The sequence below is a fragment of the Gouania willdenowi genome, chromosome 13 (genome assembly GCF_900634775.1).
Source record: "Gouania willdenowi chromosome 13, fGouWil2.1, whole genome shotgun sequence".
NCBI lineage: Eukaryota > Metazoa > Chordata > Actinopteri > Blenniiformes > Gobiesocidae > Gouania > Gouania willdenowi.
Genome location: NC_041056.1, coordinates 800072 through 816308, shown reverse-complemented (window position 1 = coordinate 816308; position 16237 = coordinate 800072). Strand labels below are relative to the sequence as shown.

The 16237-nt window shown below is 41.4% G+C and overlaps 1 protein-coding gene across 4 annotated transcripts in view; it reads left to right on the top strand.

The window, feature by feature from the left end:
• The window catches only part of nova2 (NOVA alternative splicing regulator 2), a 77953-nt gene extending 69280 nt beyond the window's left edge, over window positions 1-8673 (top strand). For 3 of the 4 annotated variants that reach the window (XM_028464145.1, XM_028464144.1, XM_028464143.1), the window contains one exon: window positions 6247-8673. In XM_028464145.1, coding sequence (XP_028319946.1) covers window positions 6247-7269 — 1023 coding nt within the window. In that variant the 3' untranslated portion in view covers window positions 7270-8673. The remainder of the gene's footprint in view (window positions 1-6246) is intronic. The other variant, XR_003675344.1, reaches the window with a different exon arrangement.
• Window positions 8674-16237: the final 7564 nt, after the last annotated feature.

The window sequence follows — 16237 nt, the reverse complement described above, 5'->3', positions numbered from 1 at the left end:
CCTCTTGTATTAGCTTTCTGTTAGCATCTCTAATGCTAACAGTTATATGTTTTCTGTGGGTGTCTGAGCCTTTTTTTGTCACTATACCATTAGATTTAAACAATAAAATTAAAGATAAAATGAATTATTTACAATGTACAGTATGTGTGTAAGACATGATTCCACATTTTTGCGTTGAATTAAATTGGGATTTACAATTTTTATATAATTTCCATGGCAATTACAATTATGGCAGCAAATGATATGATAAAATTTGAATTACAATTATATTTGTCATCATCGTAATTATGACGTAACTGTATGTCATAATTACAATGGGAGAGAAAGGAGAAAGTAAAAAAAAGACAACATTAATTATTACCAAAAAAAACCATGAATTATTACCAAATAATTCAGTTGTAGATATTGAATTATGACATTTAAAGTTTGTTTTAAATGTTCCCATGCTTTCATCACACGACTGCTGTCCTTTTAAATATCAAATTGTTCAGGGGACTAAATTTCCCTGAAATTATTTCTCATAATTTCCAAAAATTAAATAAAATTTTTTCACAAAATCAATCAAATTTGAAAGAGAAAATCCTGCAGGGACTGATATCTGTAACTTATTGCTTACACCTTACATACTGTATCATTTATACGTCAAAGTGGCTTGAAATGGCTTGTTTTCCCGCCTAAAATCTGCGGCACATCTAAGATCAAACTACCTCCGCACTGAAGTCAACACTTCCCGCCACGTCTCCTCCGATACATTTGTCGGGAGATGGGCTTTGACCTTTGACCTGTCGCTGCAGCTGCAGCAACAGGAAGTGGTGTCAGCAGCTGGATGGAGGCCAGAGTGCGGCGTCACACGGGCCGTCTGAGGGGCGACGCCACACGGGTGGATCAGAGAGAGAGAGAGAACAAACACTGGGTGCTAATCCTCAGCAGAGGATTGTGGGTAGAGGGAGTCGCTGGGGTAAACACGGATCACGTTGATGGCGTGTGCTCAGACTTCTTCCGTTTCATTCCCTCGTCTCTGAGGCTCATCAAAGCCTCCGCCTAGGAAGCGTTGCCATGGCAACAGAAACTCCACATCTGGCTGAAATCTGTGGGTGTTAAAAATGTCAGAAGAACTTTTCCTCATTAATTTGTTAAGTTTCATAATTAATAAATGTAACTGTCTCAGGATAATTTCTGTGCTGTAATTTGATTATTCAGTGTGTCTTTACAAATTAACAACATGTGATTAATCCAGATTCATTTAGATTAATCACAGTCAGAGTCACAATTAATTATTTTTCTAATTAATTTACAACTCAATTAGCTTTAGATTTATGTGGACGTACGAAATGGAAGTTTATTTATTTTCATTAGATGGTTTTTTTCCACATTTTTTTTCCAAATGCATGATGAGTTTTAAGACCAACTCAACATTTTGTGCATTTAAATTCAAAAGTTAAAATATTATAGGAACACATGGGTTTTACTGTAATTTCTAGACTATAAAACGCACTGTTTTATTGGCCATATTACAATAATTTAGCAATTTTTAAAGGAAAATCCACACAAATGCTGCAGCCTAACACAGGCCACACCCTACTGGCTGATGAGGGTGCCCGTCAGACAACTCGGCCAATCAGAATGGGCCACGTCTACATATCAGTCCATTTACATCTTTTTATGGTCATTTTTACTGTAACCAGACTGATAAACTACTTTATCTGCTCTTCTTATCGTGAACTACCACAGAGCGATCACAGCGAGTCAGAATACGGACGTGATCACTTCTGAACAAATCCAACATAGTGATTTTGTAACTCCATGCTGTTATGTTATTATTACAAACTGTCTGACTTTTACTGTAGATGGAGATCAGAACATCTATATATCCATAATATCCAGGATGTTCTGATCTCTTTATGGAAGCGTCTTCATCAGCCTCAGATCACACAGATCAATCCTGAACAAACCTAACACTGTGATTTATCAACTTTATGCTGTTTATTCTTTTATTACAAACTGGATGATTTTTACTGTATCTATGCTGCTGCTTCTCTCTCTCTCTGACTACATTTCTCTGTGTCGTTGCTATGGTGAGGCAGTGTGCATCATGACAAAATGAGTGATCAGAATGATTTAATGTTAATAATGTCATTGTTTCACCTGGTCTAATGTGACGGAGCTCAATTTTGTGGCGGCATTAAGTTTATAAAACCAGGAAAAATCCACAATTTAGCCTCGTCATTGTTTAAGCCTCAGGGTTCAAAGCGTGAGAAAAAAGTAGCGGCTTATAGATCGTAAATTATGGTATACATTTATTCACATGCTCACTTTAGGAGTTTATGGATAGAAAATAAATTATACAGAGAATTATAAAAATAAATACTGCAATATTATGTAATGAACTCCTTTAATTCCAAAAGAAAAAATAAAAATAAACAAAAAATAAAACAACACATTATTCTATCTGTAAATGTGCCTGATAAGGAGAAGGGTGAATTACACAAAATACACAAATAAATCACAAAATATACAAATGTACTAAATACAATACAAGTAAAATATGCTTCAACAAAATGCAAGTTTAAGAAAAAAAAACCTGAAATATGATTTTTCTAAGAAAGAAAGAAATCAAGATAGCTGCCAAATGACCTGTGGGAATCATGTGTGTGAGATGTCTGAGCTGTGTTTCCATGGCAACCCTAACCACTGCACCAGTCACTTTTTGCTTTCTTCTTCTTTCTCTCCATCCCTCGGCGTCTCTCATCCTCTGTTCCTCCCACGCTCTCCACCTCTCCACCTCTTCGTCTCATTCACATTTTCACCAGAGCGATAAAACCAAACATCCCTTATTATCAAGGCCAACTTTTGGAGAGTTTTTCATAAAAACTTTGTGGAAACAATGAAATATTCATGAAGTTGGTTTGAGTTCAGTCTCACTGCAGAACTCTTAGATTTTTTTTTGAAACATGGTTTTATTCATTTCAGCAAACACAGTACAGTAAAATATTGTGGAGTATTCCTACTACATAACCATTTTTTCATTTGCAAACTTCAGGTAAAGACACGCCCCAAACAGACAAAAACAAAGACGTCACATAGTGTAGGAATAAGTCAAACAAAACAACAACCAGGCCAAGAGGGTAAACCAGAAAATATAATAAAATGTTATATTATAGTTAGTCTTTAGGACACATTCAATTACATGTATACATACCTACTGTATATTGATTGGCTAGCATTAACATTAGCTAGCATTAACGTTAGCATTAGCATTAACCTAGCACAGGGCTGCCAAGTTTCAGAAAATGAGAAGAGTGAGACTTTAGTAACATTCCAGTGAAAAAAAAATGATCCTTTTTTAACATTTTAACGTTGATTTCTACCTTCAGAATGATGTCATCACCTCCATACCAGCAGCTCTCCCTGCACTGTGGCCTCCTAATGCTAGTTTTAATCAACCACAAATTACAAATGAAAACTAACAAGAATTTTGACAAAATCCATTTATTAGTCAATATTTCATATCAACAACTGTCCATCATTTATCTGGGGACATGTCTCATGTAGTAGGTGTTTATCACAGATGTTGATGATGACAGAGGCTCCCACTTAAAACACTGTGGCCCAAGGCAGTGCTACCTTTACCTCAGCTCTCCTTGTCTGCAACAGAAAGGACGTCATTAAAAAGATCATCATGTAAAAAACATTCAAACATCAAGTCATTTTTCATTGAATCAATGTCTATAGAAATACACTATTACATACAATAATAATCATAAGAACAGTTCAAATGAACATTAGATTATGTATTTATGATGATATAACCTACAAGTGTAATTCAGCTACTAGCAGTGTTTATAACACTGGTTTTAATTCATTTAAGTTAATGTCTAACACAGACATACACATGTAGGAGTGGGTGATATGGGAAAAAATCATATCACGATTTTTTTCATTGAAATCATTTAGACTATTTTAAAGTTATTTACCAATAAAACAAACCAATTCACTTACTTAAAATTATCACCCTAAATGGAAAAAAATGAATAAAAGATCATTTAACACAAGGTTATTTTCAAATATTTTTTTTAAAATTGTATGTAAGTAATTTATCAAACTGGTTCTAAGTACAATTAACATCAAACTAAAGGTCTGACATGTTCTTATAGTCACAGTCTTTTTACTTTACCTAAAGTAGTGTAGCATTAGCATTAGCATCACATGCTACATAACAAGGCATCATATCAGTCTAGTGATTTCTATTAGTTATTGAGGTAACACACTCATATTAATAAAATCATACTTTAAACAGTGTTTGAACGCCTCATTTCACACAGTTTATACAATCATATCCTTTACAAGATAAAAACGTTACTGCTTTAGTTACATTAGGCCTGGGTGATATGAACCAATATTCCATATCTATATATTTTTACTCTAAATGACAATAGGTGATATAAACCATTTATTTTTTATCAATAGTTTTACATAAAAACAATAATGGGTCAAAGTCAGTGGAGCCACAAAGACCCTTTTATAAATCACTAGCAGCACAATAACTACATTTTGACTTTTTCCTTCATTAAGGCTGAAATGTGATTAAATGATGTAGTGATGATTTTTTCAGGGCAGCTCTGAGTTGTTGAAAGTAGTTTTAAAGTAAATCACATTCAGGACACTGTCTCTTTAAGAATGTTGTAAACAGCCCCGTTAGCTGCCAGCAGCAGCAGATCTCTGCTGAGGAGAGACAGAGTTAGTTAAAGAAGAGAAACACATGCAGTGTTTCCTCAAACATCTCTCAGTGTTTAACAGACAGACAGACATCTGCACTGAGCCTCTGACAGACAGTCACTGACACAGCTGACTGTGTGTGTCTGTGCACTGGGGGGTAGTTACATACATCTCAGACGACGTCTGACTACTAGAAACACTTTCTTTCTGAAAACATGTTGACGACTCAGTGCGTGTTGTGTGAGGTGTCTTACGTTGCTTCTGATTGGTTCATTATTGTGTGGTGCCTGCCGTGGTTGGTTAGATTTAGGCACAAGGAGACATGGATTGTTCTGAGATTGGTTATCTCAGTCAGTCAATCAGAGTTACTTGAGCTACGGCAAACCATGAGGACCAAAGTTCATTATCATGAAAAAAATAGAGTATTGAATGGGGAAATATAAGCGTCAGAAATGTCAAGTGTGGCGTGTGGTGTGAGAATGGCTCAAAGCATGAGGCTTGGCAGTTCTGACCTAGCATTAGCATTAGCCTAGCATTAGCATTAACCTAGCATTAGCACTAAACAAGCATTAGCATTTGCCTAGCAATAGCACCTTAAAACTGGTGGATGAAAGAAAGCCAAGTCTATGAACACTTTTAACTGTCTGCTATTGTTATACTGTACGTAATGTTTGTAATGTATTTTCTACTAGTACAGAAGAATTCATGTGGGAGCATAAGTACAGTTGTTAATTATGGCCAAATGAGAATATGTTTGAAGGTTAGATGTACAAAGAGGTGGAAATGAAGAAAATACTCCAAAATAACAAATGCACAAACTCGAGGTATTTGGAAGTCGTTGACAAAGTTTCAGGTCGAACAGGCACACACACACACACACACACACACACACTGACCATCCTTGAATTATAGTATAGATTTTGTGTTACCTGCCTAGGGACAACAGATGGAAATGAGCTTTTTTGCTATAATCTGGCATATTTACACTGTATTACAGATGTTCATGATTATGCACTGTCCCTATCAAATAAATAAATAAATATTGGTTAAGAAAAGGTTGAAAAGGTGTAAAGATGTTGAAATGGGTTGAATCAGTTAAAGAATGGCTGGAGATGAAGGGATTAAAGTTGAAAAAGCTGACATTTCCAATCAAAGTTATTATGGGAGCAAAAAGTTGTTCCCATAATAACTTAAAAAGTTTTAAAGCTAAAAATGTTAAAAGTACAAGCATAAATGGCGGGAATTTTCTGAACGTTCTCATAGCTAAATTGTCAAAATCAGACAAACGGTGTAGGAGGAGTTAATGACGACAGAAGAAAAAGAAAAATATATATATAAAGGTCCGGGGTAACATTAGTGAGGATGCAGGAAGCATCTTCACTAATGTTAAAAACTGTAGAAACATAAATTATTATTCTTCTCCATCCAGAACTCAGATATGTGGTGCCTATTTAGTTTCCAGGTCTTTGTTGGTTTTTGACTCAACATGTTTCTTCTTCTTCTTCTTCCTGGTTCTGTTTCCCTCTCCAGGCAAAGCTGATTGTGCCCAACAGTACGGCGGGGCTGATCATTGGTAAGGGCGGAGCAACAGTCAAGGCCGTGATGGAACAATCCGGTGCGTGGGTCCAGCTTTCCCAAAAGCCGGAGGGCATCAACCTCCAGGAACGCGTGGTCACCATCAGCGGCGAGCCTGAGCAAAACCGTAAGGCGGTGGAGATTATCGTCCAGAAGATCCAGGAGGACCCTCAGAGCTCCTCCTGCCTCAACATCTCCTACTCCAACATCACGGGGCCCGTGGCCAACTCCAACCCCACCGGTTCTCCGTACGCCAACTCCGCTGAAGTCATGCCAGCGGCCGCCGCAGCTGCCGCCGCCACAGCATCCTCCCTGCTAGGCCAGGCGGGCTTGGCTGGGGTGGGGGCCTTCCCCACCACCATGTCCAGCCTCTCGGGCAACGACCTGCTTACCATCACCTCTGCCCTCAACACGCTGGCCAGCTACGGTTACAACACCAATTCTCTGGGCCTGGGGCTCAACCCCGCTGCGGCTTCAGGGGTGCTAGCGGCTGTGGCCGCTAACGCTAACCCCGCAGCGGCAGCCGCGGCTAATTTGTTAGCGTCGTACGCCAGTGACGCATCCACCAGTGCCGCCCATCAGGCGGCCAGTCTGGGGGGCTTCTCACTGGGGTCTCTGGCAGCCGCCACAGGGGCCACCAACGGGTACCTGAGTGCTGCGTCACCACTGGTGGCATCGTCTTTACTGGCCACAGAGAAGCTAGCGGAGGGTGCAAAGGAAGTGGTGGAGATCGCCGTGCCAGAAAACCTGGTGGGAGCCATCTTAGGGAAAGGAGGGAAGACGCTAGTGGAGTATCAGGAGCTGACCGGGGCCCGCATCCAGATCTCCAAGAAGGGCGAGTTCATTCCAGGAACTCGGAATAGGAAGGTGACCATCACAGGTTCCCAGGCTGCCACGCAAGCCGCACAGTACCTGATCAGCCAACGGATCACCTACGAGCAGGGGGTACGCGCCACCAACCCACAGAAAGTGGGCTAAACCTGACAGCCAATGAGAAACGAGGAGGAAAAGAGGAAAAAAAGAAAAAAGAGTGGGGGCTTGGGGGAGGAGTTTAAAAAAGTGAGAGTGGAAAAAAGGAGAGGAGAGCAAGAATGTCGGAAGGAAGGAATCGTCGGCACTATTTTCTTCTGCGTGTTTTCAGTATTCTCTATTAAAAAAAGTTGGGTTTTTTTGACGCAACTCAAAAATGTGCTGAGAAGACGAGGAAAGGGAGAGGACGGAGCGAGTATTTACGCTGGAAAACCAAGAAAAAATGTGTAAAATGTAAATATGGTTTATTACTTAACGTCTTGACCTTTTGGGGATGTTTTTAAATGTCCTTTTTTGTTTTTTTGGCTTCGGTTTCGTATGTTAAGCTGTTCTATTCGTTTCTTGTGTTGTGTGGACAGAGCTGAATGCCATGCAGACAGGCCGACTGCCTGAGAGGCTGCAGGAGGTGGGGGGGGCGAGGAGGGGGCTGAGCCCACCCTCTTCCTCTCTCCCCCTCTAGGCCACGCCCATCACCCTCCAGTTGGGTGATGTTTTATATCCCACTGCCCTCCCTCGAAAGCCCCGTCGATCCCCTCTCCCTTTTTTTGTTTGGGTTTTCTTTTTAAAAAACAAGACTGCAAACATTAGCTTAGCGGTTAGCGGGTCTTCTTAAGCTACACACACACACCTCCCGTCCTCACCTTCCTCCTCCTCGGGGGGGGGGGGGTGATGGCGGAGGCAGGGGTGTGGGAAGAGAATCAGTTAATCACACGCCCATTAAAAAATATCTATCACAAACAGTGCAGCTTGGTGGGGGTGTCACCATAACTCCGCCCCCACTCCAGTGTTAAAAGTATACACGCGCTTATTATTATTATTGTTATTATTATTAATATTAACGATCCCCAGCACATTTCTAACAACATCAATCCTCAGCGTTTATTTATGACGGCGTTTCAGTCTCACACAGATCAGCTTATTTTTGTTCTTTCTTAATCTGTGAATTCAGGTTGACATGAATGTAAAAAAAAATGAGACTATTTTTAAGGAAAACTGAATCTTTTTTGTTGTTTTTTTATTATTTAATTTAGTGGATGGAATATGAATAAGTAATGTCACATAGTGTAATATATGTCTTATTTAAGTTCAGTAAGAGAGCCGCACCCCCAAAGGCGTTAAGATCATTACAGTATATATTCAGTCAAGAGCGCGCACACACACACACACACACACACACACACACACACACACACACGCACACACACGCATCCTTATTCCGTATACGGTGCCAGAAAAGGGAATTCACCATAGGTAAGTGCAGTAAGATGTTTAGATAGTTTAAAAAAAAAAAAACGGTTTTAGAGACACTCCTACTGCAGCATCGTGCTAAGCTAGTCTAATGCTAAGCTAATGCTAGGATAAGTTTATCCTTGATTGAACTCCTACCACTGCTCAACTTCACTCGAGCTCGTAGGACCAACTACAAACTACTGAGTAGCAGACATATCCTCACTTAGAGTTGCTACTTTTACGTGCATATCAGTGGCGGATATCGTCCTCCCCCCCCGTCATGAATCTTCGCCCCTTATCGAGCAACCGTCCGACATGTCGTGAGTCATGGTTTCCGCCTCTGGCCGACTGCACGTTCCCTTTGGCAACAGGTTTTACTGCCCACTGACGACGAGGCTGCTGAAGATGTTCCTTGTTTTGTGTGTTTTTTTCTTTTTGTAATAAGTGTTTTGTAATAATCGGAGTACACTGAATATTTTCTGTCTTAATGCACTGTGAAGCGAGTGACCTCTGAGGTCAGGGACGCACGGGTGCACCCACGCGCACGCGACCGCTGTGGACGGGGACTCTGTATGTATGGTCAGGGAAAATATATACACATATATGAAATATATGTTGAATGCATATGAAGAACTTCACCCAGGGGGAATGCACGCACGTCATATCTTGATTAGCTCGACCAATCAGTGGAGCTCAGGTTTGGACTCCACAGACCAGGAGGTGTGGGACGCTGGGGGAGAGTTAGGGTGTCCACTGGCTGATTGAAGAGACTGGAACAAAATTGAGAAAAATCACCTTTTCTGATGTTATGGCAGCTGTGCACACACAGTTTAAATTGATGACATGCTGCACATGGACTAAGGCCAAAAAACTGAGGAGGGGGTGCCTTCAATTGACCTGGTGTAAACCTAAAAACCAACGAATCCGACCCAAAAAAACCAAACTCACTGAATGTGTCACTCTGTGTTGGAGCGCCAGTGAGGGTTTAAACTCCACAGCTTGGTAAGGAGGCTTCTTTACTCCCATCTAACACCATCCACTCTCTCCTCACCCCCCACCCCCGCCCTCAGCTCTCCGTGCACTCCCATCCTGACACACACCCCGCCCCTCTTCTCCCACCTACCACATTGCTCCATGGGTGACTATGTCTGGTGTCACGATCAATGCATGTGTGCGCGCTCACCTGTAGCTCTGGATCAGAGAGAAGCACTACCTGAAAAAACAATGATTTGTTGACTTTTTAACCTCGGAGTAATGCGTGTTTGTCCTTTCACTGTAGATTAACTTGAGCTGTATGACGTGAGGTTTTTTTTTTAATCTAAGGCAAGCTGTCACTATTAGAGGTTTTAGGTCTAGAAAAAGGTTCTCTTTAGCAAACAAAACACGCATTAAGGCCATAGATGTATTTATATTAGAATAAGGATTATCAGATTCTCTTTGACCTGAAGTGTGACTTTAGGCTAGGCTAGGCTAGGCTAGGTTTAGACTCCAGCTTCACCTTCCAGCTTGAGTTGCACATTTCCTTTCACCTCAGAGTATTTGTCTGGTGCATTATTACATTTTATTTGGATCAGATCAAATGTGACAAAGTACTGGAAGCAATACATCTGTCCGCCCACCGCCGTGCGTCAACAACAACTACCCGTCCCCCAATTGCTGCCATTTGTTTTCAGACGCCAAGCACATTGTTCACCAGTAAAGCACGTTTAATTTGTGTGGGGAGGGAACGGGGGTTAAAAATGCTGCTAATTAATAATAATAACTAAAGTTTAAAAAGAAAAAACATATCGAAGTCTGACCTTTAGCTGGAAAGGCTAAGGCTAGGTAGCAGCTAGCTACCAGCTTGCTACGTGCTAACAGATAATAAAAAAATTGTCATTCAAACGTTATAAAGTTAGACCTGTGCCAAAATAAGTCCACAGAAAGTTTTTGGAGATACTTTTATATCATCATAATGTGAAATGTGCCAAATGAAACATGATCATGATTAAATAAAATAAGCGAACAAAGCACCTCATTTTATCGCCATTGTTCACTTTCCCAGAGCGGGGGCGTCGCCATGTTATCCTCCGGGAGCCACACTACTTTCCCAGAATGCAACAGCACTCCAACTGTGGGGCTCCATAGTAACGGTTAGCATCCTACTGCTGAATAAAATGTGACTAGATTCTAGCGTTCTTTAAATGCAGCCTTTTATAGCTACACTGAAAATGTATTTTGTGGAAATAGATGTTTATCTTTTTTGCACGTCTATATTGCATGATGAAAGGGAGATAAAAAAAAAAATATCAGAAACTGGAATTAAAAAAAAAAAACTTTAGACAGTGTGTGGAACCTTTGCATGCGGGTAAGGCTAGAGCGTTTTGTTTGATATTGTTTGACACGCGTCCAAATGTTTTCTGTTTTTCCGATGCGTCCTGGTCCTCGAAGCGTTTTTTTTTTCATATTGACATGTGTTGTCGTTGTGTTGAACTTTCTTCATTTAAACATTTAGCTCTCGAACAAAACTTTAGGCAAGCTTGGGTTCTTAAGGTTCCTCTGTTGTTTCGTAACTGTAGAGTTTTCTAGATATAAAAAAAAAATGTAAAAACCACACAGGACATCATTTATTATGATTTCCACACTGAGATTGTCTATGAATGTACTCACCTGAGCATACGTTAGCACCTCATCTTGACCACCACCGCCGCTGGCGTGCTGTCGAGGCTTCCTCTGTGTGTGTTTTTTTTGTACGCTAACACTTATTAACCCCTCGGTGTTACTGTGACTAACTTTCAGTGTGACTGTTGTCCGACCTTTGACCCCCATGCTCTGAGCTCAAGCTCGTCCTGTTACGGAGATGCACCTTAATTAACTTTCGGGCCCTGACCCCTTTTTGCTCTTCTTCCCCTTCTTTTTACCAAAGTCCCTGGCTGTGTTCGAAATGGCATTCTCCATACAATGCACTACAGATTCAATGAGTATATACTGTACTATATACTATAGTATATACTGTACTATATACTGTCTACTATATACTATAGTATGATTAAGATGATCAGCGTTCCCACTGAAGTATATTTCAAGTTTCCCAAGATGCATCTGGAACCTCCATTAAAAACCTTGTTCACACTGAGGCTAAATATCTCTGTTGATTCTCCACCTTTACTTTGAAAGTTCTAAAACATTTGAAGTTTAAAAAGTGACCAAGTAGAATATCGACATGTTCTCATTTGATCCATAAAACATACACATTTCATGCCGACATTTTCGAGATTTTTGGAGACCCTCCATTTTTAAATACTAATGGAAGACAAAAAGAGATGCTTTTATTTTGAAAAGGGGATGTTTGACTTTTAACTTGAAGCCGGTCCCAGGACGACTTTGCGTTCCGCTCGCAAATAATGCATCATGGAGCGGTTGAGTATGACTAGTGTGCCCACCGTGCATCGTATACATCCTGGTATATATCGCATCCTTAATCTTTCCATCAGAATCAGAAAGGATTTATTCACCAGATACAGTTTAAAAACAGCACAAGGAATTTAACTCAGTAGTTGGAGTGAAAGACACACATCAACACACCAGGGCACCATTTGAACACATTACGTACTCTAATGTACTACTCATACTACTGTATGAGTAGTACATAGTATGCACTTTCGAACACAGCCCATGTCTGTCGCTGCTCGGCGTTTGAGGGTCTCGATCTAAAATAAAGAAGAAGAAAATCAGACGTTCTGTGATATGTAATTACAGAACTTTCTCCTTGTCAGATACCATCGTACACTGATGGTACTCACCACGGTCTCTGCCTGAGGAGGTTCTGCTATGTTTTGACAACCGCTATTAGCAACATACATAACACTGAGAGCACTGAACAGCAGCAGACTGGAAGCTTGTTTACCTCTGAATCCTAGACCCTGTGTCCACATCTGACCAGCAGCCCTAAAGCTTGACTTTTGCACTAAACTCTGCTGCTCCGTGCACGCCGGGCTAGGCCGGGCCGAGCTGGGGGTTCATGTGCGAGACTACTGTAGATGCATATCCTCACTGTAGGTTTTTTTTTGGTCTGTGCGGCGCCCAGACATGCATGCTCCTCCTCTTTCTGCGCTCGTGGTGTCTTTGTTAGCGACGTTGCCAGATAGCCATGTTTTTGTGTTCCATGTGTTGTGATCCGTAGACGAAATGCAAACGTAATCCCGGGGCCCCGCGTTGCCAGGTTACGGGACCCTCATCGCTTCTCAGTGGGTGTGTGGCTCCTCAACATGGTCCTTTTTTTGTCCTTCCACTTGCTCCACCTGCCTCCACACACTCAATACCACACCCACCACTGACCCCTCCCACATCTTCAGACAACTTCTAAGACATTTTATGGGACCTTGTTTTTCCACCCTCTCTCCCTTTCCCTGACTCGGGCCCCATCGAAGCACCAGCAACTGTAGACTGCATTTGTCATATCACTGTTTCCTCTCTTTCTTCTTCTTCTTCTTTTTCGTCTTGTTTTTGTTTATTCGTTTCCTGATTTGATTGGTACTGTTTGCCAGTTTTGAACAAAATGCCATTTTCTCTGTGTAGCCTGTTTACCCCCCTCCATGCCCTCTTCTGTGCACTTTCACTGCCCACGCTTCCTCCACACGCACACACACACACACACACACACACACACACACACTCCTCCTCCCACGAGTCTCTTCTCTCAAAGTGCCAAAACAGAACAGAGAGGGAAAAAGCAGACGACAACAACAGCAACAACCATTCCAAGCCTTTCTTTGAGTTGTTCTTGTGTGTCGGAAACATCCATCCCCCCCCCCCTTCCCCCCTCCCCAGGACGCACCCATGAAGCCAGCATGCTCCGCCCCCTCATAACATGATGTCGCTCATGACGCCACAAACTGAAACAGCACCTTGCCCCCCACAACCACCACCACCACCTCCTCCTCCTCCTCCTCCTCCTCCTCCTCCTCACCACCCCTCACAGAGCTAAACCCAACATGGATTAACTCTTCTGCAGGTCGCCGACCTACTGTCCCGCCTCTTCACCTAAAAACAGAAACAGCCCTGCCGCTCATGCCAGCTGCTTTCCTAATTCTCTCATCTCTTCAGCCTGTGGGACTTCATTGAGTGTGTATCATAGTGTTGGGGGGGAGGGGCACCGTTCACTCTCCTCACCCCCCTCACCCTCTCTCTCTCTGTCTCTCTTTAACACCCCCCCACACACACACACACACACCCTCTCTCACTCTCGCTCCATTTGATTTTTCTCGATGGGAAATATTCAAAAAACTCCATTTTTTTATCTTGATGATTTGTTTCTGTTGTTGTTTAACATTCAAACCACGCCCACCGACACATGCACCGACCGCCCCCCACGGGGGGGCATTTACGCATCGTCAGCTGCGCAGCCATCCTCTGTCTTCTTGAACTTTTTTGAACTTTTCATCCCGTCATGAACTTTATTATTGACCTTCCTCCTCCTCCCCTTCTGTGTTCATCAAACTGTTTGGAAGATAACTCTCCATTCCATCCCCCGCCCCCAAACCCCCCACCCCGAAAAAAAAAAAACCTCTGAGACTGTGCAATGCTAGCGGAAAAAGGATTGGATTTGTTTCTTTGTTTGTTGCTCATCATTGGAGACGTTTCTCTGAGATATCAAACAGAAAAAGAACAAAAACAAACAAAAGGAGAAAAGAAAATATCACAAAAAAATGCAGGCAAACAGGAAAAAAAAAAAGGATAAAACACTAAACAACTGTTTCTCTACAATTTCCTTTCTTTCTCTCTCATTGTAAATATTTTTGTCCGAGGTTTTTTGCCGAGCTGTAAAAGGATAGAAGAAGAAGAAGTGTGGAGCAGAACGGGGGCCGGCAGTATAAAGAAAAAGCGGTGGAAGCGCTCTCTCCATCCTCTGTATTTGACCTGTCTGTGTAAAACAGGCTATGCTAGGCTATGCTAGTTCTACTGTGTGAACATGTGCTGTTGTTGTTAGTGTTGATTATTTACCTTAGCGTGCTTGCTGTGTAGCTTCCAACGTTGGCTAGGGCTAACGATACTAACCGTGAGACGTAGTGCAGGCGTCGCCTTGTTTCTGTGACATTTGTTGATGTTTTTTCCCCTTTTACAGCAAGTCTTAGTGGCTTCAGTAGCTCCTCCCCCTCCACCATCATCATCATCACCACCAAGCCATAGTGATCAAACTGTGGTCGTGTTTAGAGACATATCATGGTGGAAGGCGTTTTCTGAAGAGCGCCAACCCGTGTGCAATACAGTCCTAGTTTACAAAGAAGCGAGAGTAACAGCAAGTATTAACCTCGACTGCGAGAGATTCCACGGCGCCATTTCATTGTATCGCTCCACTTTTTTTGATTTATGCTGCCTGCCCCCAACATTTGCCCCTGAGAACAGCACATGAGCTATTTATTATTCCTATGATACTAGTAATAAATAACAGCGCGACAAAGAAGAGAAAAAAAAGGGAAACGACTGGAAAAAAATGAATTAATATTGTTTTGTTTTTTATTTTTTAGTATTTTAGTGTTTGTTTTTAACAACATTCATTAACTGACTTAAAGATTATTGAATATTTAATGTAATTGTAGCATTGTGTTTGTAAAGAGAAAAAAACCTAGTGAGTTGTGTTTCTTGACTTGTGGATTACCAGTGAAGTGGGCAATCTAGTGCTAATATATATGAGGTCTTTTTTTTAAGGATTCTTATTTTGCGACAGCAACAACAGTCATTATAAATGTTCATTTTAGCATCACCTGTCTTCCGTTGTCTTATTCTTCACCTTCCACCACACTCTGCATCATCACAGTAACACATCACAAGTCTGGGGGCGGGACTGAGTGCGTGTGGATGACCTGTCTTACATGTGTGTGTCTATGCAAAAATATGGTAAATGTGTGTGTGTGGGGGTGGGGGTGGGGGTGGGCCGGTGTGGGTGTTTTGTCCAGTGTTCACCGAAAAGCTAAAACCTGTCAGGCTTCCATACATCCTAATGGAACATCCTGACGTTATAGCTGCAAACCCTCATCATGTGATTTTGACTCAACTCGACTGTCCATAACCCTTCTCCAGTCACCTGACCAAACCAATTCAACCAATCACTGTCCACCTACCCGCGCCATCCTCTCGCCGCACAACCACGTCAGCCCCATGTGATGTTTTTCCATTATCGATAACATACTACTGTCACAATCTGCTGTTACACACTGACGGATATCTGGGCATTTTTTTAAATGATCATTATTGTTATTATTTTGCTAAAGTTTAGTAGAGAGACTTTAACAGTTAAAGAAGTACACCTGGTTTTTGAAACTACCAGCTTTCCTGAGACGAGGTGAACCAATAACAATGAAAATGTCCTATTAAATAAAACTGTGAGACTAAGTTTGTGGGTTGAGCCCGTGAAAAGTATCCTGCCACATCTCTACCAATGCTAGAGACTGCTGTTCACACTTGTTTGGAGGTAAAAAGTACGAAAATATACGGAATTCACTTCCTGAATTGGAAATGTCAATATTGTAATTTTTCACATTAGCGCTATCAACTAATTAATTGCAGAATTTTCCATAAGTAATTGTGATTAATCAAATTTTATCACTTAAAACTGATGTCCGTAGTTTCTTCGAAATCTATGTTTATGAATCTGTTGAAATGCAAAGAGCCCAACTAGTCTTTTACTATGGTCTACTGCTGGTGGTCA